This window comes from Microcaecilia unicolor, chromosome 11 (genome assembly GCF_901765095.1).
Source record: "Microcaecilia unicolor chromosome 11, aMicUni1.1, whole genome shotgun sequence".
Taxonomy (NCBI): domain Eukaryota; kingdom Metazoa; phylum Chordata; class Amphibia; order Gymnophiona; family Siphonopidae; genus Microcaecilia; species Microcaecilia unicolor.
The window spans coordinates 187,937,512-187,962,886 of record NC_044041.1 but is presented as its reverse complement, the minus strand read 5'-3'; the positions used below and the strand labels follow the sequence as shown (position 1 = coordinate 187,962,886).

Genomic DNA, 25,375 nt, shown 5'->3' with positions numbered 1-25,375 from the left:
CCTCATCTCAAAAAAAGATATAAAGGAATTGGAGAAGGTGCAGAGAAGGGCGATGAAAATGATAAAAGGGATGGGACGACTACCTTATGAGGAGAGGTTAAGAAGGCTAGGACTCTTTAGCCTGGATAAAAGGTGGCTGAGGGGTGATATGATAGAGGTCTACAAAATGATGAGTGGGGTAGAGCGAACAGATGTGAAACGTTTGGTTACGCTTTCTAACAATAATAGAACCAGGGGACACAAGATGAAATTAGAATGTGGTAGGTTTAAAACAAATCGGAGAAAGTTTTTCTTTACTCAGCGCGTGGTTAGACTCTGGAACTCATTGCCGGAGAAGGTAGTGACAGCAGCTGGCCTTGCTGAGTTTAAAGGGGGTCTGGACAGATTCCTGAAGGAAAAGTCCATTGAGTGTTATTAAATTTTGGGGTTTTGCCAGGTTCTTGGGGCCTGGATTGGCCGCTGTCGGAGACAGAGTGCTGGGCTTGATGGACCTTTGGTCTTTTCCCAGCGTGGCAGTGCTTATGTGCTTATATGTACCCTGGTTATCAGATTAATTAATTTCTCATTGATCCTCTCTGTGACAGAACTCTGTGTATATAGGGAGGTAGAGAAATAGACATGGAAGGGCAGGAAAGTTGTGGAGATCAGCCAGGGAGGGGGGAATGGTTTAAATGAAAGCTTTCGCTTTGCTTCACTTTCCACAGGCTCTGCTACTACATTATTCAATGCTGACATAAGGGACCTGCAAAACTCCCAGCCCTTTTGGATCAGGACCAGAGAGTGTGAAACACAGTGCTGATCGGACCTTCCTCTATGTTCTACCAGTTCTCTCTCCATTGTGCGAATCTTGCTCCAGGTCACAAACTGGGGGCTCACCAGAGATGCCTTCACCCTTTACTTGTGAGTTCTTTTATTGTAAAGACATTTGCTTCTGTGACTTCACGATTGCCAGCAGGTGTATTTGGAGGACAGTAGCTTCATCTGCTGAATCCAAGCGCTGTATTTACTGCTTCCATCACACCCCAATGCTAGCTGGTCTGAGGTTGGCGTAGAATCCTAAGTTGAACTTGTTGCTTAGAGTTGAGTGGAGGAGTGGCCTAGTGGTTAGGGTGGTGGACTTTGGTCCTGAGGAACTGAGTTCGATTCCCACTTCAGGCACAGGCAGCTCCTTGTGACTCTGGGCAAGTCACTTAACCCTCCATTGCCCCATGTAAGCTGCATTGAGCCTGCCGTGAGTGACAAAGTGCGGGCTACAAATGTAATAAAATAGATACTATTGGAGATTCTACATGGAATGTTGCTATTCCACTAGCAACATTCCATGTAGAAGGCTGCGCAGGCTTCTGTCTCTGTGAGACTCACAGAAACAGAAGCCTGCACGGCCACATTGGTGTAGAAGGCTGCACAATGGAGGAGTGGCCTAGTGGTTAGGGTGGTGGACTTTGGTCCTGAGGAACTGAGTTCGATTCCCACTTCAGGCACAGGCAGCTCCTTGTGACTCTGGGCAAGTCACTTAACCCTCCATTGCCCCATGTAAGCCGCATTGAGCCTGCCATGAGTAGGAAAGCGCAGGGTACAAATGTAACAAAATAAAAACTACTCTAAGCATGGCATTAAGATGATACACAGTGAAACAGATTTGTTGTCAGTTGCTTGTAGACATTTTCAAGCTCTGTGAAATTCTCACGGTAGAAATGTAATTGTAAAATAACAGCTCCCCACCCACCCCACACAAATACACACAGAGCACTCACTGAGTAAGGCTATGACCCAGAAGCTCAGATTGAGATCCTAGGTGAGTTTCAGCCAACATGTCCAACAATGTATGAGACCAGGGATGGAAACTCAGCTCAGGACTTCTGATTTAGCCTGTAAGGCAGAGATGGGCAAACTAAGGTCCATGAGCCAGCCCATGGAGCCCTTTCATCTATTCAACATTGCTAAATTTTCAGGCTTACCAGTCCACTGACTCTATGCTTCCAAGACCTACATACTGATCTCATCAGTAAAAGCCCAATGCCATGCAGGGCTTTGTGATAATTTTAACAGAGGGGCAGGGACAGCTTGGGAGCTGCAGCATCCTGCGGGTGGTGGCACCCTGCTGGCACATTTACAGTGCACCAGAGACAATTTTCTCTATCTTTGGACCTACGGTAGTAAGGAAAACAGTGGAGGCCCTTTGGTTCATGTCCTCTTTTTCTGCTGACTGAGGTTAATTGCTTGTTTGAATGCATGATTTTCAGGGCTGATGGAAGAAAATTAGGCACCCCAGGTGAATATTAAGTCTTGTGCCCCCACCCCAATCACCTTTCAGGCTCCAAGGCCCTTCCACCAGGAGATTTTAACAATTAAACTCAACAATCATGATTATCCCAATATCCCTGTCTAAGGGACTTTTTTTACTAAGCTGCATTAGGCGCTAATGCAGCCAAAAATGGAGTTCCGTGGAATGCGCTCAGGTGTCTTGTGGTAACTTTGAAATCTGTGCACACTAACCACGTGCTAACATTTTTTTTTAGAAGGCATGTCAAGCGTAGTGGGCTTTCTTGTGCGAACCAGTTTGCACACAGATCACGCAGGAGCCCTTACCACCTACAAAATGGGTGATGGTAATTGCTCATGTGGTAATTTAAAAAAATGGATGCATTAGCGAACGGCTATTAATGCAAAAATAGAAAAAAAAGGCATTAGAGCACAGGAAGGACTCATGTAAGGGAGTGCTAAAGCCACTTTTCACCACAGCTTAGTAAAAGGACCCCCCTACAAGATCCTGTAAAAATTCTTTGTGTTTGTGTGGCCGTGAAGATCTATTTCACTTTGACTGCAGGTGCTTTTTACTTCACCCTCGAAATGTATCACCTTAGGTGATTACCTTGTTTGCTCTAATGATTGAGCCAACTCTGATGATTGTATAGAGGGGCATAATTGAACGGTGCCGGCCAAATAGCTGGTCGGCCATCTTCCGGGCCGGTGCCATAAGTGGGCGGAGCCAACCGTATTTTCGAAAAAGATGGCTGGCCATCTTTTGCTTCGCTAATACGGTTGGGCCCGGCCAAATGTCAGAGTTCACCGGGTTTGAGATCGCCGGCATCGGATTTCGGCCATAATGGAAAATAATGCCGGCGATCTCAAACCCGGCCAAATCCAAGGCATTTGGTCGTGGGAGGAGCCAGCATTTGTAGTGCACTGGTCCCCCTCACATGCCAGGACACCAACCAGGCACCCTAGGGGGCACTTCTAAAAATTAAAAAAAGAAACATTAAAATAGCTCCCAGGTGCATAACTCCCTTACCTTGGGTGTTGAGCCCCCCAAATACCCCCCCCCCCAAAACCCACTCCCCACAACTCTACACCATTACCATAGCCCTTATGGGTGAAGGGGGGCACCTACATATGGGAACAGTGGGTTTTGGGTGGGTTTTGGAGGGCTCCGATTTACCACCACAAGTGTAACAGGTAGGGGGGGTGGGCCTGGGTCCACCTGTCTGAAGTGCACTGCACCCACTAAAAACTGCTTCAGGGACCTGCATACTGCTGTCATGGAGCTGGGTATGACATTTCAGGCTGGCATACAGGCTGGCAAAAAAATGTTTTTTAATTTTTTTTTTTGGGTGGGAGAGGGTTGGTGACCACTGGGGGAGTAAGGGGGAGGTCATCCCCGATTCCCTCCGGTGGTCATTTGGTCAGTTGGGGCTCCTTTTTGAAGCTTGGTCGTGGAAAAAAAAGAGACCAAGTACAGCTGGCGAAATGCTTGCCAAGCCTGGCTTTTTTTTTTCCATTAACAGGCGAAGCCAGCCATCTTGTGAGCACGCCCCTGTCCCGTCTTCACTACCCAACCGACATGCCCCCTTGATGTTTCACCGGCTCCGCGACGGAAAGTAGTTGAACCCGGCCAAAATCGGCTTTCGATTATACCGATTTGGCCGGGTTCAGGAGATCGCCGGCCATCTCCCGATTTGTGGCGGAAGATGGCCGGCGATCACTTTCGAAAATGAGCTGGATAGTGTCCTCTGAGGTTCAGAACAGTAATTGGGCTCCAGGCAGTGGTGTGCTGGAGCAGGCTCTCACAGGCTCTCGAGAGCCGTTTGTTAAGTTTTTAAGAATTTTGGGAGCCGGTTCTCCATGGCTACTTTAACAAATGGATCCCAAAATGTGGGCTTGGGCCCCTCCTGAATTCTCTTTTACTTTGCTGGCGTGAAAGAGCCCCCTGTTAACAATTTACCAGCACACCCCTGGCTCCAGGCATCAAAAGAGAACATGACCCAAGGTTGTGCCGTTCTCTTCCTTCTTCTACTGCCCCATCAGCACAACCAAGAAGTGGATGAAAAGGGATAGGGAATAAGTTGAGTTAAAAAGTAAGCCACATTGAGCCTGCCATGAGTGGGAAAGCACGGGGTACAAATGTAACAAAAAAAAAAGTCTGGATCAGGCATGTGAAAGAGGGACTTGAAGTACTATGTGAAAAAGGGGCAGGTAGGTAGAAGGTTATGTGGGCAGGGGCCATGTGGTGGAAATGATGAGAGAATACAGGAAGGGGCATATTTAGTCTGCTCTTTTCTCTTTTGCTGCCCTGGGGCTACATCTGTGGGCGTTGCCTGTTTTGGGTGTGGATGGGACTCCTCCCAGCCCCTGGAGCAGGCAATAGCCCAAAACATGACTTCAGAGGAACCGTAGTTTGCCCACACTGCTGTGGAATGGCGCTCTCATTTTCAGTGCCCTCCCACTTCTAAATCTCAAGGTAAGTCTGTTAAAATGTTGACATTTCATCCCTTTTCTTAAAATAATTGGTAATTGGCAGGTTTAAAACCATCAATCAGGTAAAATGAATTAGTAAATTGAAAAAAAATATATCTAAAATGATAAGTTTGAATAACAGTATGGAATAGCCCACGATGGCAATCCTAATTCTAAACCTGAATGTTACCCAGTTGGCATGGTTGTTAAGAATGGTTAAACTGAAAGCCTAACAGATGGGTTCTAGAGATCATTAAAGCCAGTGAACAAAGATTTAATCTCACGGAACTTGTTTTGTAATCAAATCACTCGGGACATTTTAGTCTCAAATACAGGCTATTGTACTTGTTAAAAAAATTCTCAGGATCCCCATGACACAGCACATTATGCTTGTGAAGCAAAGGGTTCAGGAGAGAAAATGGCTAATCGTCACCTCATGTTTTAGATTAAAACAATCATTAAAAATCCTTTATTAGAACCAGGTCATAGTATAGACGTTTGTAGACTTGCCGGCACATGAAGATTCACTAGTGTGTGCAGCACTCGTGCTCCCTGAAATTTCCAAATGTGGGGCATCGAGGTTCTGTGACCCCCATGAGACAAGTTTTGCAGATATTAAATTACGGATCATTCCCACCAAGCGCTCAGATTGAGAACAGAGAGTAATGGCATGCCAGTAATATCAGGGATCACTTTGAAGCGTGAGGCTTCAATCTTTGAAAGCTTATCTTGGTAAGAAGAAAGAGAGAAACAGAATACATCAAGCTGTTTATTCAAAATGAAACTTTGCTCTACAAATTCACACATCAGAAGCATTGCAGACTTTGATAATTCATCTCTAACAGCCTTTAATTCAAAGATAAAACCTGACCTGCACTAGAGATGGGCAGCCAGAAAGTGTTTGTGTGGTGTTGTTTACAGGAATTTTCATTTTATTCATTTTTGTTAGGCCATTATGTCGTTTTGTCAGTTTCTGATAATAGTGTGCACACTGGAAATAGTGCTCATTATATGGAAAGAAAGGTACACTATTTCAGAAAGAGGGCACACTATTTTCCTGATTTGTGCATACGCACTAGTTTGCACATGCACAATGGTGGCAATTCCACTATGGGGAAATAGTGTGCATTATTGCTGGAATAATGCTCAGTATTTCCATATAGTGTGCACTATTTCAGAAACAGAGTACACTATTATCCTGATTTGTGCATACACACTAGTTTGCACATACACAATGGTAGTGATTCCACTATGGGGAAACAGTATGCACTATTGCTGAAATAATGCTCAGTATTTCCATATAGTGTGCACTATTTCCACATATCCCCTCAATCTATAATCTTGCACACATAGTTTAATGCTTAGCATGCAAAATTAAGCATGCAGGTTATACACCAGGGCCAGTTATGTATGGAAGTTAATTACCTAATTGGGTGTGAATTGACAGTAGCAACCAATAATCAGCAATTAATGAAGTTAATTGACACTAATTGGCCTTAATTTGCAGTTATGCATAAATTCACTTAGGATCTTTTTAATAATGTTACCCCTCGATATTCAAAGCTATATAACTGTCTGCTGACTGGTTAAATAGCATATCAGTGTCTAACCATGGTTATTCAGTGGTTGATAATCAGTTATCTCCTGCTAAATATCCTTAGTTAGTGGCTAGCTGCTAACCGACTAGATCGCATGACATAGCCAGTTAGGTGCAAATATTGAGCGCTTAACCAGCTATGTTCAGTGGTTAAAATAGGCCACATAAATACCCGGCCTATGTTTAACAGCTAAACAGTTAACTGGTTAGCGCTGAATATCGTCTTAACCAGCTAATGTTTTAGCAGTTTAAAAAACCCTGGATATTCGACGCCTTTTCCTGGAAATGGCCTGGCATGAAATATCTGCCGTCGGATGGCAAAAGTGCTGCCCTCTGCTGGCTGAATATCAGGCCCTTATTGTCTAAATTGTATAGCATATAACTGTGAGAGGGGCGTGGCCATGGCAGGGGCGTGTCACACACTTATGTGCCACATTTAGGCATGAGCATTTACATCTGCCGTAGAGCTAGCGTAATGGCAATCGTTTACTTGTCATTGTAGAATTCACACGTAAGGATATGACGCCAAAAACTTCAGCAACAAAAAAAAGCGCTATTCTATAACCTGCGCTCAAAGCTAGGTGCGGTTTCTAGAACAGCGCTTACACCTGGGAATCGCTGCTAAATTTAGGCCCAGTCGTTTGCACCAACGGAAATGTGGTACAAATGTGCATACCTCAATTAGACGCATATCCCCTTCATGCTATAACAACGTGTATAAATGTTAGAAACACCCCCGTTCAGCCCATGACATTTCCATACCCCCTTTTTGAACTCACGCATAAAATTTAGGCACGGATCTCATGCCTAAATTTAGGTGCATATATTTCAAGTAAATCTAATTAGTGACAATAATTGGTTAACAAGCCAATTATTGATGCTAATTAGCTTGCTGTTCAATTAAACTGTGCGCGTAATTTTTAATGACTTTTATAGAATGTGGGGGTTAGTGCACACACTTTAGCCCCCGGATTCTGTTCAGGATGCTAAAACATAGGCGTGCAGATTTGCACCTGCTGGGAAGATGCGTGTTCAAATCAATTAGATGAGGCATTAGCAATCAATAATTGGCACCGATTTGGATTCGCACGCATATCTTGCTATGAGCGCTTCTATACAAATGTGCACCCAAATCCCATGGCATGGGAGGGGCACAGGTGGGTCGGGGCGTGGGCGGCTCCGGAAATTTGCACACAGCGTTACAGAATACCGTGGACGCATGCCCAAATTGTGCGCTAGGAATTATACCTGGTTTCAGCAGGTGTAACTCCTGGAGCCCGAATTTGGGTACGGGAACTGACGCTATGTACTATCCAATAAAGGTTACTCAACTCAGAGTACTGGGCACTGATTTTTACAAACACACAAATTTAAGTGTTTTTTTTTTCTGTTTGATTTTGTTGGTAATGGCTTCCTATGCTGTACTTATCCTGTAAGGGGCTGTGTGAGGAAAGCTTGTGTCTTATTGAACTTAATAAGCCACTGTTACATAACAAGGTGGTGTGTGGGTGGGTGTGGGTGTGGGTAGGTGGGTGGGTGGGTGGATGTGAAGCTTGCATTCTGTTTGGTGGGGCAGAATGTTTGTGTATGGGGGGCAGGGGTGGGAGGAGGAACTTGGACTGCAGAGTTGCACATCTTCTATGGAGGAACATATCTCTTTTGTTTCAAGCGTTGTCCACCCAGCACCTTCCACAAGCGTGAAATTCACAGCGATAAATTGCTAGCTGTACAGCAGACCCTCTGGAGAAAAAGGAGTCCTGCTTTACCGCATGTCACGAAACCGCGCCTATCAGAGCAACACGGCAGCCCACGGCCTCGCAGTGGCTTCCCAAACAAGGCATGCTGGCATTCTACCATCCAAGACATAAAAACATTAGAAATGCAGGACTCAAAGCTGGTGGGTGGAGAAGATTTTGGCACCGTGGGGGCTGCACAGATGGCAGTTTCCTCAGTTCATGCTGGAAAATGCTTTTATGGCACAGGTGGTGAGGGAGGAGGCAGATGTATGCAACTTAAACAGCTACGTAGGGAGGGGGAGGTTCTTTGGAAGGTAACTTCATGGCTTCCTCGTACGATGGCAGCACGATCTGCAAAGTGAAAACAATGATAAGGGTCACTCCACCATCTCCTAAAACATGGTGTGGTTTGTTTTGCTACTCACTTCCTTTCAATTTCCAAAAGTTATAAGGCAGGTCAGCAAATTAGTAGAGGATTGTGGTTGCCATATTAACCCACTATATATATATATATATATATATATATATATAGGTTACTATGCAACTTTGGAAGTCTATGTGCTTTGAAAATGAGCCTCTATGTGCCCTAGGTGTTATTCTATAAGGTAACATAGTAACATAGTAAATGACGGCAGATAAAGACCTGAACGGTCCATCCAGTCTGACCAACAAGATAAACTTATTTTACATGGTATGTGATACTTTATAAGTATACCCGAGTTTGATTTGTCCTTGCCATTCACAGGGCACAGACCGTAGAAGTCTGCCCAGCACTCTTCTTGTGCTTAAAGTTCTGAAGATTCTAGAATCCTAAATAGTTACAAGATTCTGGAATCCCAATTAGTAGCAACATTCCATGTAGAACCCCAAAGAATAACATAGAGGGGCATAATCGAACTGGGCGCCCATCTTTAAGGGCTTCCCGGCGAAGAGGTGGGGCGTCCCGTATTATCGAAACAAGATGGGTGGCCATCTTTCGTTTCGATAATACGGTTGGGGACGCCCAAATCTCAACATTTAGGTCGACCTTAGAGATGGCCGACCTCATTTTTTGCCTATAATGGAAACCGAGGACGGCCATCTCAAATACGTCCAAATCCAAACCATTTGGTCATGGGAGGAGCCAGCATTCGTAGTGCACTGGTCCCCTCTCACATGCCAGGACACCAACCGGGCACCCTAGGGGGCACTGCAGTGGACTTCACAAATTGATCACAGGTGCATGGCTCCCTTACCTTGGGTGCTGAGCCCGCCAACCCCCCCCCAAAAAAAAACCCACCACCCACAACTATACAACACTACCATAGCCCTTAAAGGGTAATAGTGGGCACCTAGATGTGGGTACAGTGGGTTTTGGGTGGGTTTTGGAGGGCTCCCATTTACCACCACAAGTGTAACAGGTGGGGGGGGGGATGGGTCTGGGTCCGCCTGCCTGAAGTGCACTGCAGTACCCACTAAAAACTGCTCCAGGGACCTGCATACTGCTGTGATGGAGCTGGGTATGACATTTGAGGCTGGTATAGAGGCTGGAAAAAAATGTTTTTTAATTAGTTTTTTTGGGTGATAGGGGGTTGGTGACCACTGGGGGAGTAAGGGGAAGTGATCCCCGATTCCCTCTGGTGGTCATCTGGTCAGTTAGGGCACCTTTTCGAGGCTTGATCGTGAACAAAAAGGGACCAAGTAAAGTCGGCCAAATGCTCATCAGGGACGCCCTTCTTTTTTCCATTATCGGCCGAGCATGCCCATTTGTTAACAACGCCCCCGTCCCGCCTTCGGTACACTGCCCTTGCAACGGAAAGCAGTTGAGGACGGCCAAAATCGGCTTTCGATTATGCCGATTTGGGCGCCCCTGAGAGAAGGACGTCCATCTCCCGATTTGTGTCGGAAGATGGGCGCCCTTCTCTTTCGAAAATGAGCTGGATAGTAACATAGTAAATGACGGCAGGTGAGATAGTACCTTACTGTAAGGGGGTGTAGATATGGTAGGGGCATGGGCCAGCTATGGGCATGTCTCCCAGTTACGCGCATTGGGGCTGATATTCAGACTGCGGGATGGAGCCCTGCTAACTCCTGCAGTCTGCAGTCAGCCCGGATATTCAATGTCGGACTGTTTCCGGAGACCGGCATTAAATATCCGGTTTATTTTTAGCCGGTTGAAAGTTAACTGGCTAAGTCGATATTCGAAGATAGCTGGTTATCTTTAAACTGGATAAAGATATACCAGCTTTTTAAGTGGTCAGATGTGGGGATAGCGACTATATCACGCGATATAGCCAGTTATCTCCTAGGCGCTAATTGTGAATATTCAGCGGGGGATAACAGTGGGCACCTGGTTAACTGTCCCCCCCAGTTATGCCTCTGAATATCGGTGGTACTCAGGTAACCCCCAGACCCACATATTTAGTGCCGGCACCCAGTTAATGACCGATTCTGGTCTAATTCAGTCAGCAGTGGCCAGCGTTTAAAAAATTGCTGACAAGATTCCAGCTCCCGAAGTAGCTGCTGACTTTTTTAGGTTTCGATTTTAATGTGGTATTGATCATATTTAAAGGGATAATGCTGGCAACACTGGATCAATAAAGACCTTGAGAGAGGGGTGGAGACCTCGAAGATAATGATTTTGGAATCTAGAATGCCAACGACCAAATCCTGATTCTCTCACTGGATTTCACACTACTATTACTATAAATCATTTCTATAGCGCTACCAGTCGTACGCAGCGCTTTACAATTGAACATGAAGAAAAGACAGTCCCTGCTCAAAAGAGCTTACAATCTAAATCAGGACAGACAGACAGGACCAATAAGGATAAGGGTAGGACAGACAGACAGAAGGACACATAGGTAAAGGGACTATTGAAGAGAGGAAGACAAGATAAAGGTTACGAGCAAGTGACAAGTTAGGAGTCAAAAGCAGCATCAAACAGGTAGGCCTTTAGCCCGGATTTGAAGGCGGCCAGGGATGGAGCTAGAGGTAACGGCTCAGGAAGCCCATTCCAGGCATAAGGTGCGGCGAGACAAAAGGAACAGAGTCTGGAGTTAGAGATGGAGGAGAAGGGTGCAATTAGGAGAGATTTACCTAGTGAACGGAGTTCCTGGGAAGGAGTGTAGGGAGAGATGAGGGTGGAGAGGTAGTGAGGGGCAGCAGAGTGAATGCACTTATAGGTTAATAAGAGGAGCTTGAATTTTATACGGAAACAGATAGGGAGCCAGTGAAGTGACTTCAGGAGAGGGCTGATATGGGCATAACGACTTTGGCGAAATATTAGTCGTACAGCAGAATTTTGAACATATTGAAGAGGAGAGAGGTGGCTGAGCGGAAGACTTGTGAGAAGCAAGTTGCAGTAATCTAAGCGAGAGGTGATGAGAGTGTGGATGAGGGTTTTGATAGCGTGTTCAGAAAGGAAAGGACGAATTTTGGCGATATTATAAAGGAAGAAATGACAGGTTTTAGCAATCTGTTGAATATGGGCAGAGAAGGAGAGGGAGGAGTCGAAGATGAAGATGCTTCTAAGAACCTGAGACACCTACTTAAACTGTAGGATCTTTGAAAGAAGACTTGTTAGTACCTTTAAGCATTCAAACTCAAGGCATGTGAGCCTTCTTTAAAAGCTTACGATTTAAGCAAGTGCGATGAGACAGATCTGAGGGAAAGAGAAGGGACAAGAGCAGAAGACAAGAGAGAGAGGTGGAGTGGGGAGAGAGAGAATGGTATCATTTGATTTTCATAAGATCATTGGGGAGGAAATGCAACCAATTTCCCCCAGCATGTCTGGAGAGACTCAAGTTTCAGGGTGAATTGCTTTCAGTGCAAACAAGAGACTCTGTCGCAGTCCTGCACCACCTAATCGTACTAAAGAAATGATAAATGTATTTCCCTTAACTTCTCACCTTTTCAGGATCACAAATGTCAGGGGCAACCTTCACCATGGCTTTCTTGCTGACTTTGATGTACTTGAAGCATCTCCAGACACAGCGAAGCATGTGAACCTGAAATTTGAAGAAACAAAAGAACATTGTAAGCCCGCCAACACCTCCTGGAGAAGGTCACCTCACACACAATCGACCGCAAAAGGGGAGGAGCAAGAACATTATCGTTTGTTTACTATACCATCACTTATTGCATAGCAGGCAAGAACAGTTTACACGTCAAAAACGTACAACAACATACAATGTAATTTAAGCTAGGAAATCCATTATACGATAGGACACAACAGACAACTTCCGTACTGAAGATAATATCACTACATTAGTCATACACAATTATCTAATTATCTTTTACTAAGGTGCGCTGAAAAATGGCCTGCAGTAGTGTAGATGAGTGTTTTGGGTGCACACAGAATCATTTTTTAGCGTACCTACAAAAAACGCCTTTTTTTTTGCTAAAATCGGATGGGCACGTCCATTTTGGGTCTGAGACCTTACCGCAAGCCATCGACCTAGCGTAAGGTCTCACGTGGTAACCAAGCAGTAATGGTCTACGTGCATCAAATGCCACTTGACGCACGTAGCTGCCACGCGCCAGAAAATTAAAAATATTTTTCAGACGCCCATAGCGGACACGCGCCAAAATTGAAATTACTGCAAGGGCCACATGGTAACCGGGCAGTAACTCCAATTTGGCGCACATTGGGTGCACGTAGGCGCCTACACGGCTTAGTAAAAGGGTCCCCTAATGATTTAAGTCTCCTTGTATAGTGTAAAGCATTTTTCATACCTGTATGGTCTTCCTACTCAAATAATGCTATATTTAAAAAGCTGTTTGGTAAATGTAAGGTTTCAGAGATTTACGGAAAAAAGGCTGAAGCACGGGTGGATTCCCATCTAGCCCTTGAGGGTGGTGGGATCAACTAATCTATTGTCTGTGAGTGAACAGAGCATTCGCGATGGTGTGTATGGAATAGTTAAGGTCGCAAGGTAAGATGGGGTAGCTGAATGAAACGCTTTTATATGTCAAAATTAGAACCTTAAATTTTACTCTTAAGTCTATTGGTATCTAGTGAAGACGACGTAAAAGAGGCATGGCTCTATCGTATTTTGAGGAAAGATTTTTTATTTTTTATTTGTTACATTTGTATCCCACATTTTCCCACCTATTTGCAGGCTCAATGTAGCTTACATAGTACTGTAAAGGCGTTCGCCAATTCCGGTATGAACAAATACAGTAATGTTGTGGTAGAATAAGGTTCGTGTGTACAGACACGTTAGGGAATCGTAGAGAGGAAGAGAATCGTAGAGAGGAAGAGTTATTATATGTCCATTACGAGCTTTGGTTTCGTTGTGTTGCAGGGTACAGGCATTTAAGTTGGGTCGGTAGGGTATGCCTTTTTGAACAGGTTAGTTTTTAACGATTTCCAGAAGTTTAGGTGATCATAAGTTGTTTTCACGGCTTTTGGTAATGCGTTCAATAGTTGTGTGCTTATGTAGGAAAAGCTGGATGCATAGGTTGATTTGTATTGAGTCTTTTGCAGCTTGGGTAGTGGAGATTTAGGTATGTTCGTGTTGATCCTGTTGTGTTTCTGGTTGGTAGGTCTATGAGGTTTGTCATGTATACCAGGCTTCGCCGTAGATAATTTTATGAACCAGGGTGCAGATTTTGAAAGCAATACGTTCTTCAATTGGGAGCCAGTGCAGTTTTTCTTGGAGGGGTTTGGCGCTTTCGAATCGTGTTTTTCCAAATATAAGCCTGGCTGCCGTGTTTTGAGCAGTTTGAAGTTTCTTTATTATTTGTTCTTTGCATCCTGCATAAATTCCATTGCAGTAGTCTACATGGCTTAGTACCATTGATTGTATCAAGTTGCGAAATATTTCCCTGGGGAAGAATGGTTTCACGCGTTTGAGTTTCCACATTGCGTGGAACATTTTCTTTGTTGTAGATTTCACTTGGTTCTCTAGTGTGAGGTTACGGTCGATTGTAACACCGAGAATTTTCAGGCTGTCTGAGATAGGGAGGGTATAATCTGGGGTGTTTATGTTTGTGGGTTTGTTCATATTGTATTGGGATGAGAGGATGAGACAGTGTGTTTTTTCTGTGTTGAGTTTTAGTTGAAATACGTTTGCCCATGAGTCCATGATATTCAAGCTGAACAAACAGTTGAATTGTAATTAATGTCCTGTCCAGATACTGGAAGTTGTCGCTAAGGATAAGCATGTCTTGTGAAAGAAAAGGGAACTGAAAAAGATATACATCCTTAACCTCATATCCCCAGATCCTTCAGCATGCAGATGTCTAACGTGTGCTAGCTGCAAAGAGAGTTCCTTATTCTAAAATAGCCAGACTCTTTACTGGAATTGTTTACTGCTGCTGAATTTTGCCTTGAATCTCCACTGACCCACTGATTTTAGCACAACATAACCTGAACCAATGATTAACAATAGTTTGTAGCTTATGATTTGATGTAACTCTATGGACAGGTTAACCTATGACTTAATACGTTTTTTTCAATATAAAGGGTGAAATGATTATGTGGAACATGTGACTCTCTCCCTAAGGCCTTTGCTATATAAAAACCCATCTGTTCAAGCAAGCCTACCCAAATGTCCCAAACTAATCCTATGAACCCATCTACCCAACACATATCCAGAAGACAACGACAAAGTCCCAGACTACATCTCCCAACAAACTTCCCTATGCTTATCTCGTATCCCATCCCCCTCCTGCCCCCTCTACCCCTCCTCCCATGCTCACCTACCCTTGACCATTCTCTCCCAACTCGATTACCCCTTTCCCAATACTCACCCACCCCTTGCTCACACCTCCCTTACTACTTTCTCCCTTGCCCTTCTCTACCTACCTATCCCTTTTACTACTCTGCTATATTTAACTTATATTTTCTCTAACAATACTCTGTATTCCCTATTACTATGTAAGCCGCATTGATCCTGCTTTGAGTGGGAAAGTGCGGGGTACAAGTGTAATAATAAATAAATAAATATACTATCAGTGGGTTGTGTGTGTGTACACGTACGTGTGTACATGTGTACCTGGTGCAGAGATGACTGTATATTTTAATTCTAAATGCTTAGAAGAAGCTTGAACAGAAAGAGGCAGTGGTGTGCTGGAGGCGGCTTGGTCCGGCTCGCAAAAGCCGCTTGTTAAATTTTGACAGCTCTTGCGAGCCGGTTGTTCTTGGGGGCGAGCCGGCTCCATAACGGGAGGTAAGCATGGCAGGAGGGCGCCATCACAGGCCATGCTTACCTCCCCTCCTGCTCCCAAACATGTCAGCGATTGTCCTTCACCCCCACCGTCCCCTCCTGCTCCCATCCATCTTTTTTATTACCTCTCCGTTGAAGCGCGCGTTATTTAAAGCCCTGCTGCCCGTCTCCAGCCTTCCCTGTTTGCTTCGATGAGTTCGTTCGTGCCCTTAGTCCCGCCTTCTGACGTCTTAACCGTGATTGGATAGCAGAGCCGGTAGTGGGAGGCGGGGCTGGAGGTTGGGAGGCGGGGATAGTGCGGGGCAGACTTATACGGTCTGTGCCAGAGCCAGTGGTGGGAGGTGGGACTGGAGGTTGGGAGGCAGGGATAGTGCTGGGCAGACTTATACGGTCTGTGCCAGAGCCAGTGGTGGAAGGCGGGGATAGTGCTGGGCAGACTTATACGATCTGTGCCAGAGCCGGTGGTTGGGAGGCGGGGCTGGTGGTTGGGAGGCGGGGATAGTGCTGGGCAGACTTATACGGTCTGTGCCCTGAAGAGCATAGGTACAAATCAAAGTAGGGTATACACAAAAAGTAGCACACATGAGTTGTCTTGTTGGGCAGACTGGATGGACCGTGCAGGTCTTTTTCTGCCGTCATCTACTATGTTACTATGTTATATATGTAGATGAACCATTGGTCTGACCCAGTATGGCTAGTCTTATATTCTTAGGACAGTTTAGGAAAAAGAAAACAATCTTAATAATATAAGTAATAATAGTTTCCTGGGAAGATTTATCAGCACTTCTCTGTTTTAGCTATCCCGTCAGATTTTGTCTAGAAACAATGACAGTTGAACAAGAATTTCATTAAGATATACAGCCACATTATCTAACATGAAGCCTGGGCTCCCATCTGACTGGTGGACAGATGTAGACAATCAGCGCAAGAGAGGAATCAGATATTGTGGTTTGCCTCAGCAGAACAGACTGGATGACCCCAGACTGAAATTCATTTGAAATGTATACACTCTGGACTAAGGGCAGATGTTACAGTCTATCAATACCTGTAATAGCTGTTAAGGGCAGGTTTCTCTGGTCCAGATACTTCTAGCCCCTATTCTTAAGAAATTTTCAAATGTTGTCTCTCTGAAGCAGTGGCGTACCAAGGGCGGGGCGGTGGGGGCAGTCCGCCCCGGGTGCACGCTACTGGGGGGTGGGGGGGTGCCACGCGCCTGTCAGCTCTGCTGGTTCCCTGCTTTCTCTGCCCCGGAACAGGTTACTTCCTGTTCCGGGGCAGAGGGAGCAGGGAGCCAGCGGAGCCGAGAGCTGCGCGGCTGCTCCCCGCAGGTAAAGATGCACCCGGGGGGGGGGGTTACATTTGTACCTTGCGCTTTCCCACTCATGGCAGGCTCAATGCGGCTTACATGGGGCAATGGAGGGTTAAGTGACTTGCCCAGAGTCACAAGGAGCTGCCTGTGCCTGAAGTGGGAATCAAACTCAGTTCCTCAGTTCCCCAGGACCAAAGTCCACCACCCTAACCACTAGGCCACTCCTCCACTGTTGCTACTATTTGAGATTCTACATGGAATGTTGCTATTCCACTAGCGCAACATTCCAATTAGAAGTCGGCCCTTGCAGATCACCAATGTGGCCGCGCAGGCTTCTGCTTCTGTGAGTCTGACGTCCTGCACATATGTGCAGGACGTCAGACTCAGAAACAGAAGCCTGCGCAACCTTCTACATGGAATGTTGCTTGTGGAATAGCAACATTCCATGTAGAATCTCCAATAGTAGCAACATTCCATATAGAATCTCCAATAGTATCTATTTTATTTTTGTTACATTTGTACCCTGCGCTTTCCCACTCATGGCAGGCTCAATGCGGCTTACATGGGGCAATGGAGGGTTAAGTGACTTGCCCAGAGTCACAAGGAGCTGCCTGTGCCTGAAGTGGGAATCAAACTCAGTTGATGCGCTGGGGGGGGGGGGGTGTCATTTCGCCAGGGGGGGTCTTGCTGCACCAGGGGGGGGGGGGTGCGCATCGGCGATCCACCCCGGGTGGCAGCCGACCTAGGATCGTCACTGCTCTGAAGTTAATTCTATGAAAAGGCTCCTTTTGTTACTTGACAATCAGCTGCCTATTTGACACCTATTCTAAGAAGGAAAGCAGATGCCTGTTTCTCTTTTGTAAAATATTAGCGTAACACAGAGCTTCCCAAACTGTGGGTCGGGACACCAAACCCCCTAATTCTATAAAAGTCACCAAAAATTGCATGTGCATTTTAATTGAATAATGAGCTGATTAGCGCCAATAATTGGCTTTTTAACAAGTAAATGTGGGGTACAAATGTAACAAATAATTATTATTATTATTGGCATTAATTAGATTTAATTGGAACCAATGCACATTCATTTAAACATAGGAATACCGCCTAACTTTTACGCGTGAGTAAATAAAAGAGCACAGCCCACACTAGCCCACTCCTCAAGTCACTTCACTGGCTCCCTGTCCGCTTCCGCATACAATTCAAACTTCTCTTACTGACCTTTAAATGCATCCATTCTGCAGCCTCCCATTACCTCTCCACTCTCATCTCTCCCTACATCCCTCCCCGTGAACTCCGCTCACTGGACAGATCTCTCTTGTCGTCCCCCTTCTCCTCCACCGCTAACTCCAGGCTTCGTCCCTTTTCCCTCGCGGCACCTTATGCCTGGAATAGACTCCCTGAGCCTGTACGTCTAGCTCCATCTCTACCTGTTTTCAAATCTATGCTGAAAACCCACCTTTTCACCACTGCTTTTGGCTCCTAGCCACTACTCAATTGCCTCCCCTTGTTCCTTCTTACCCAGTACTTTCCTCGCCCTTAATTGTCTTGTCTGTCTGTATTATTTTTAGATTGTAAGCTCTATTGAGCAGGGACTGTCTCTCTGTGTCAGGTGTTCAGTGCTGCGTGCCTCTGGTAGCGCTATACAAATGTTAATAATAATAATAGAAATGGGAGCATCATGGGCCGAATGGGGGTGTTCCTAGCAATTATACATGTTGTTATAGAAAAAAAAGGGGGGGGGGAGTTGCATCTAATTCAGATGTGTACATTTGCACCACATTTCAGTTGGGGCAAAGGGCCACACCTAAAGTTAGGCACAGCTCCTGGACATAAGCCTCGTTCTACAAAGTGGAGGAGTGGCCTAATGGTTAGTGCAGCAGGCTTTGATCCTGGTAACCTGGGTTCAATTCCCACTGCAGCTCCTTGTGACCTTGGGCAAGTCACTTAGGGGTCCTTTTACTAAGGCGCACTGAAAAATGGCCTGCATACATAGGCACCCCGTATAAGAGGCTTGGGGAGGCTAAGCCTCCCCAGCCCAACTGTGACCTTCTTCGCCTGCTGCCCCCACCCCGCGACGAGCTGCAGGCTTCCCCGCTCCCCAGGTCGTCCATCCCGTCTGCCCTCAGCTCCCCCCTAGCCCTCGTTTGCTTCCTGCCGCTGCCCTACCTTTAAATATTGCATTTTTCTTCCAGTCGCGGCGCCATTATTAAAAGCAGAAGCAGGCTCGGCTCCAGCCTTCCCTCGCATGGCTCCGCCCTCTTCTGACGTATTTCCTGTTTGCGTGAAGGCGGAGCCATGCGAGGGAAGGCTGGAGCCGAGCCTGCTTCTGCTTTTAATAATGGAGCCGCGACTGGAAGAAAAATGCAATATTTAAAGGTAGGGCAGCGCAGGAAGCAAACGAGGGCTAGGGGGGAGCTGAGGGCAGACGGGATGGACAAGCGGGGGATCGGGAATTGGGGGGGGCTGGAAGTTAACATTGCTGGATGGAGGGGAGGGCAGGGGGGAGAGGAGGGTTGCTGGACATGGGTGGATGGAGGGAAGGACAGGGGAGAGGAGAGTTGCTGGCTGGACAAGGGTGGATGGAGGGGAGAGGAGGGTTGCTGGACATGGGTGGATGGAGGGGAAGGGAGAGGAAGGTTGCTGGACATGGGTGGATGGAGGGGAGGGCAGTGTTTGGAATATGTCCACTTTGAGAATCAGGTGCTCAACATTAAAAGTTTATATTTATTTACTTATTTATGGCATTTTATCCCACATTAATTAGGGTGTTTTGTGGCTCTACATGAGAATTGTGATGATATGATCCCTTGTTTCATATTGTTGACGGTCTGCATTTTCCGTATGGGTGGTATTTTGGTGTATTAGGTTCTGCCCAGTGTAATATTTATGGTACAGTAAGGTTCTGAGTGTGTTTTTGCACAAAGTTGTGCATAGTGTTTTGCAGTTGAGTGATTGTGGTTAGAATATGCTTTGAGCAACCACTTTATTCTTTGACATATGATACATATCTAATATCTAAATTTAAAAAAAGGTATTGTGACTTTTATTTTTTTTTTCTGTGTTATCAGACAATTATGGATTTAAGCCCCACCCCCTAACCCCGCCCCTTTTAGCCTCCCCAAACAGTTGGGCCACCGACTGCCTATGCCTGCATATGAATTGGACATGCGCAGGACCATTTTTCAGTGCACCTGCAAAAAAGGCCTATTTTTTTGGGCCGAAAACGGACGTGCGGCAAAATAAAAATCAGCGCGCATCCATTTTGGGCCTGAGACTTTACCGCCACTTAGCAGTAAGGTCTCACAGATTAACCGGGCGGTAATCGTCAGTGTGTACACTGCTGATCACAGGCCGGTTAGTGCCACGTGGTGGAAAATAGAAATCAGCGCTGCCCGATTACTGAAGGGTTAGTGCCTGCGGAAATATTTTTTAAATATTTCCACTAGCGCGGGAAACGGTGCGTGCTGGGGCTGGAACTACCTCTGCTGCCCTTGTTGGGCTGGTGGTTTACTCCAGATTGGCGCATGGTAAGCTAGTGTTGGGCTTAATGCAACTTTGTAAAAGGGCCCCTCAGGGCAGTTATGCACATAATTGCAAACTTGTGCCAATTGGCAGCAATTAAAACCAATCAGAGCCACTAATTGATTAAGGTCAATTAGCATCTAATTATTCAATTACATTACATGTGTAACTGATCTTATTCTATAACTGGGGGGAGGGCAGAACTTTGTGTGCTAAACATCAATTTTGACGTGCAAGTTTATAGAATGAGGGTGGGTGGGGGGAGGAGAGGGGGAGGAGGAGGGGAGGAGGAGGGAGGTGGTGGGGGAGGGGCAGGTCCTGGAACTCGGAGGGAAGGGGTGCCTGGAACTCAGAGGAGAGGGAGGGAGGCAGTTAGGGAGGGGGCCCTGGAACCTTGCTAGCGCCCGTTTCCTTTCTGTTGGAAACGGGCCTCTTTTACTAGTTGTATATAATACACAGCACACAATTTTCAAAAAAAATCCTCTTTGATTGATGCTCATCTATGGGACCTCCTCAGATTGGGTGAAATTAGTAAGGGATCACAATGCACATCCAGAACAGTTTTACAGGGCCAGTTTGAATCAATTACCTTGAAGGCAAGGACCACGAGGAACAGAAGGGTGAGAAAGACCAGAATCTTGGTAGATTCGCTCGCAAGCATTTTCTCGTTGGGAAAATAATTCTGTGAAGAGAAATGAGCATGCATTAATTTATTAATTCGTTTATTTTTATAATATTTCAAGATACTTTACGAGACAACTCTTGCCTCAGAAAAATCATGAAAAAAGCATATGAAAAGAAAAATAGGCAATAATGACATAAAGAAGAATCAAAGGCTTCCTACGTTTATCTAGCCCACAAAATAGTGGGGAAGGGGGGGACACAGAGACGGAAAATAACTGGGAGCTTAGCAAGCATAATAACACCAGAAAACCAACTGTAAGCAGGTATCTTAACAATTGCACCAAACCATATTATGAAAAGATCTAAGCTGTAAAGAAAACATACAGTACATTTTCATACTTCACCACACACGTGCAAGAAAATCTTAATCGAAACACTATGCCTAGGGCAATGTCTCTTGGCGTATTGCCAAAAACAACTTGGGCCTCTCCTGGGTAGCCCTGGAGAGATCAGGAAATATTCATACTTTCTGTCCCTCAAACCAGGGGCGTAGTAGCCAGACAACAGATTTTGGGTGGGCCTAGGCAAGAATTGGGTGGGCACCAAGTGTTCTCCCCCCCCCCCCCCCACTCCAAAAAAAATTATCTCAGTTGGTGGGAAAATGCTTCTTTCCACCTTGGCAGCAGGCCTGCACTGAAAACTGAGCATGCGCAGGTGCCGGTGTCGTGGAGAGTAGCGTTTTCGTTACCATCAGGGGGAAATCTTCAGCTGGCGGAGCTTGGGATTCCCACCAGTTACCACTAAACATGTGCTACTGTTGGGTGGGCCTGAGCCATAAATGGGTGGGCCCTGGCCCACCCAAGCCCACCTGTGGCTACGCCACTGCCTCAAACAAACTCGGAGTCTTTCGAAAATATAATCACATCAGTGAGTTCAAGTCCTATTTAAATACCAAGGTAAGCAAATAATGTAGCTCTGTCCACCGCTGTTGATGCAGCCCAGAGGTGTCCAAACGAACCCACCGAGGCATTCATGTCATTCCCAGGGTCTTTTACAATAGCTGGCTCTTTCTTCCCTTTACCTACTGGTCTTAAAGCTTTAGAAGGATATTCTAGAACCTTCACAGGAAATCTCTTAAAGGTTTCCAATGGTGAAACTTGCGTTCAATTTAAGAAAGTTCAATATGCAGAAATTAAGATGCCTCACTTGATTCTCCTAATTCTCCATTCCTCTTTATCTTGAATCACGGCTACTTGCACTTCTTTATTTTCCCAGTCTCTTCCTTCATTGAGTTAGCTTGTTCTTGAAAATCTTTAACGCTTCCTTCATTAGCTTGAGCCAACATTTGAACAGATTGAACCAAAGTAGACGTTCCAAAGAACACTTCTGTGTTGTATCTTCTAATCAGACCAAAACCTCTCCCAATGTCTCCAGCGTAAACGCCTAAGAGGACAATGAAATAGGGGGATACAGTCAAGGCTGCACCTTGATCTGACTGCATTGTTACTGATCTTGTGGCTCCACTCGATTTTGTAGGCTAAACCAGAGCCTCCAGCATCCCCCGCAACAGCAGTAGGAGGTGCTACTTCACTTCTCAGCAACTCCTCCACTGACGCGGTAGTCTGCATCTGCCAAAGTGATGGAGGAATCTGGTCCTAGGGGATAGTGATGATTCTCCTGAAGGTAGAAACTCTCCTTGCATCTCACACTAAGCTGGGACTTCCTCCAATCCACCCGCTTCGGGAGGACATATGAGTCAAGTTTCTGTTCCACTACTGGGGTAGAAGTGGCCTTGGGGGGAAAGACCCTCACTTTCCCCTTCTTTTTTCAAAGGCATAACCTCAAAGGAAACAGGGTAAGGCAGAGTGTTCTTTCTCATGCATCCTCACAGTCGGCCATCTCCAACCCCCAGAAATGAGTATTTATTGGTAGGTTTTCTCCCCCTCCTATGAGACTCACCATTGCCCCTCCTGTTCTAGGTCTTTGTAGCAAACACCCATAGAGCTGGCACAGCTGTGGTAAGCATAGACACCAGCTCTTTGGGTGCTTGAGTATGCCCAATATGGACCAAACTCCATTACTCTGAACCAGTGGCGTAGCCACAGGTGGGCCTGAGTGGGCCAGGGCCCACCCACTTAGGGCTCAGGCCCACCCAACAGTAGCACATGTTTAGCGTAGCTGGTGGGGATCCCAAGCTCCTCCAGCTGAAGACTTTCCCCCTGATGGTAATGAAAACACTACTCTCCACGATATCGGTACCTGTGCATTCTCAGTTTTCAGTCATGCCTGCTTTAGACTGCCAAGGTGGAAAGAAGTGTTTTCTCACCAGCTGAGATATTTTTTGGGGGGGAGGGGGGGAAGAACACTTGGTGCCCACCCACTTCTTGCCTAGGCCCACCCAAAATCTGTTTTCTAGCTACGCCCCTACTCTGAACAGGAAGCATTCACTTTTATTGAGTTTAGCACCCCCAATCGTTTTGAAAAGTTGACTCCTATATTGGTAGTTCAGAGTTGGGACATTGATTTAATTTTGTAAAGGTCACTGGGACCCTGACTTACATTTCCCCATATTCAAAATTAAATTGTGTTCTTTTCTGGGTGGTGGGACATTATAACCATGGAAGAAGTAATTTTTAAACTGACTACACTAAGCATATTCTTTGCAGACTGCTCCATGTGACTTTTTCAGTGCTTGCAAGGGAAAGGGAAATAGGACACTGCCTTTCTGTGGTTTTTGCAACTACATTCAAAGTGGTTTACATGGAAGGGCATAATCAAAAGGGACACCCAAGTTTTGCTGAGGACGTCCTTGCAAAACGTCCCAATGGAGGGGCAGGGAAACCCGTATTATCGAAACAAGATGGACGTCCATCTCTCGTTTCGATAATACGGTCGGGGACACCCATATCTTGAAATTTAGGTCATCCTTAGAGATGGTCATCCCTAGACTTGGTCGTTTCTGATTTTCGGCGATAATGGAAACCAAGGAAGCCCATCTCAGAAACAATCAAATGCAAGCCCTTTGGTCATGGGAGGAGACAGCATTTGTAGTGCACTGGTCCCCCTGACATGCCAGGACACCAACCGGGCACCATAGGGGGCACTGCAGTGGACTTCATAAAATGTTCCCAGGAACATAGCTCCCTTACCTTGTGTGCTGAGCCCCCCAATCCCCCCCTAAAACCCACTACCCACAACTGTACACTACTACCATAGCCCTTACAGGTGAAGGGGGGCACCTAGATGTGGGTAATGTAGGTTTCTGGTGGGTTTTGGAGGGCTCGCTGTTTCCTCCACAAACGTAACAGGTAGGGAGGGGGATGGGCCTGGCTCCGTCTGCCTGAAGTGCACTGCACCCACTAAAACTGCTCCAGGGACCTGCATACTGCTGTGATGGAGCTGAGTATGACATCTGAGGCTGGCATAGAGGCTGGCAATCAATATGTTTAAAGATGTTTTTTGAGGGTGGGAGGGGACCACTGGGGGAGTAAGGGGAGGTCATCCCCGATTCTCTCCAGTGGTCATCTGGTCATTTTGGCCAACCTTTTGTGCCTTGGTCATAAGAAAAACAGGACCAGGTAAAGTCGTCCAAGTGCTCATCAGGGTCGCCCTTTTTTTTCCATTATGGGTCGAGGACGTCCATGTGTTAGGCACGCCCAAGTCCTGCCTTCACTATGACTCCAATACACCCCCTTGAACTTTGGCCGTCCCTGTGATGGAAAGCAGTTGGGGACGTCCAAAATCGGCTTTCGATTATACCAATTTCAATGACCCTGTGAGAAGGATGCCCATCTTCCGATTTGTGTCGAAAGATGGGCGTCCTTCTCTTTGAAAAGTGAGCCTGATAGCATATACAGGTACTTATTTGTACCTGGGACAATGGAGGGTTAAGTGACTAGCCCAGAATAAACAAGGAGATGCAGTGGGAATCAAACCCCGTCCCCCAGGATCAAAGTCTGCAGCATTAACCACTAGGCTATTATTTGCACACAAAGTCTAAGGTAATCACAATATTGACCAGTGAAAAAGTTATTGAAGGTATTCTTCATAACCTGTCCATTTTTTTGAAAGCTGTTAAATTCTAAGAAAACTACTATATTGAATTAAAAATGAAATTTTGCAAATCATTGAGCACGGAATGGGCACATGAAGACATGACCGGTGGAAGTGCCACACCTGGCAAAGAGTTGATCATCACCTACCATATGGTTCATAGACTGGAAATTCAAAAAAGGTGGGATCTCCATGTAGGAACTGCAGAGGGTTAACAGGATGAGGCAGAAATCCAGGACCTGCAGAGCGAGGAATGGGCTCCATAAGCGTCTGGTCTGTACGAGAAATGAGAGTAAATTGAGCTGGTGTCTGCTTTGTAGGCAAGATCTATGCAGGTCACATTCATAACTACAGTTTGCATTCATCCTTAGGCTGAAGTTCTGGTAGTTGTGATGATCCTAGGAAAGACTGGGCATTCAGTAAGTCATGATACTTTTTTATTGAACCATCAAAAACAAATTTAAAAACGTTGCAATCCATGAACTTTGAAAGCCATATTGGTCCTTTCATCAGATGAACCCACAACTGGTGAAGGGATTTATGGGATCTTGAAACTATGTTATCATCTTAGATTAGTCTAGTAAAGGGCATCATAGTCTACTAAAAATCCCAGTAAGTTCCACAAAGTACATTTAAGGCAAATTGG

General features: G+C 45.8%; 1 protein-coding gene across 1 annotated transcript in view; it reads right to left on the bottom strand.

Moving 5' to 3' along the window:
- Positions 1–5,489: 5,489 nt before the first annotated feature.
- Positions 5,490–25,375, bottom strand: part of LAPTM5 (lysosomal protein transmembrane 5) — a 62,924-nt gene continuing 43,038 nt past the window's right edge. Inside the window, exons 5-8 of the mRNA XM_030219340.1 lie at positions 24,879–25,004; positions 20,642–20,734; positions 11,958–12,056; positions 5,490–8,418 (exon numbers count right to left, since the gene is read on the bottom strand). Of these exons, the coding sequence (XP_030075200.1) occupies positions 8,344–8,418; positions 11,958–12,056; positions 20,642–20,734; positions 24,879–25,004 (393 nt within the window). The 3' untranslated portion in view covers positions 5,490–8,343. The remainder of the gene's footprint in view (positions 8,419–11,957; positions 12,057–20,641; positions 20,735–24,878; positions 25,005–25,375) is intronic.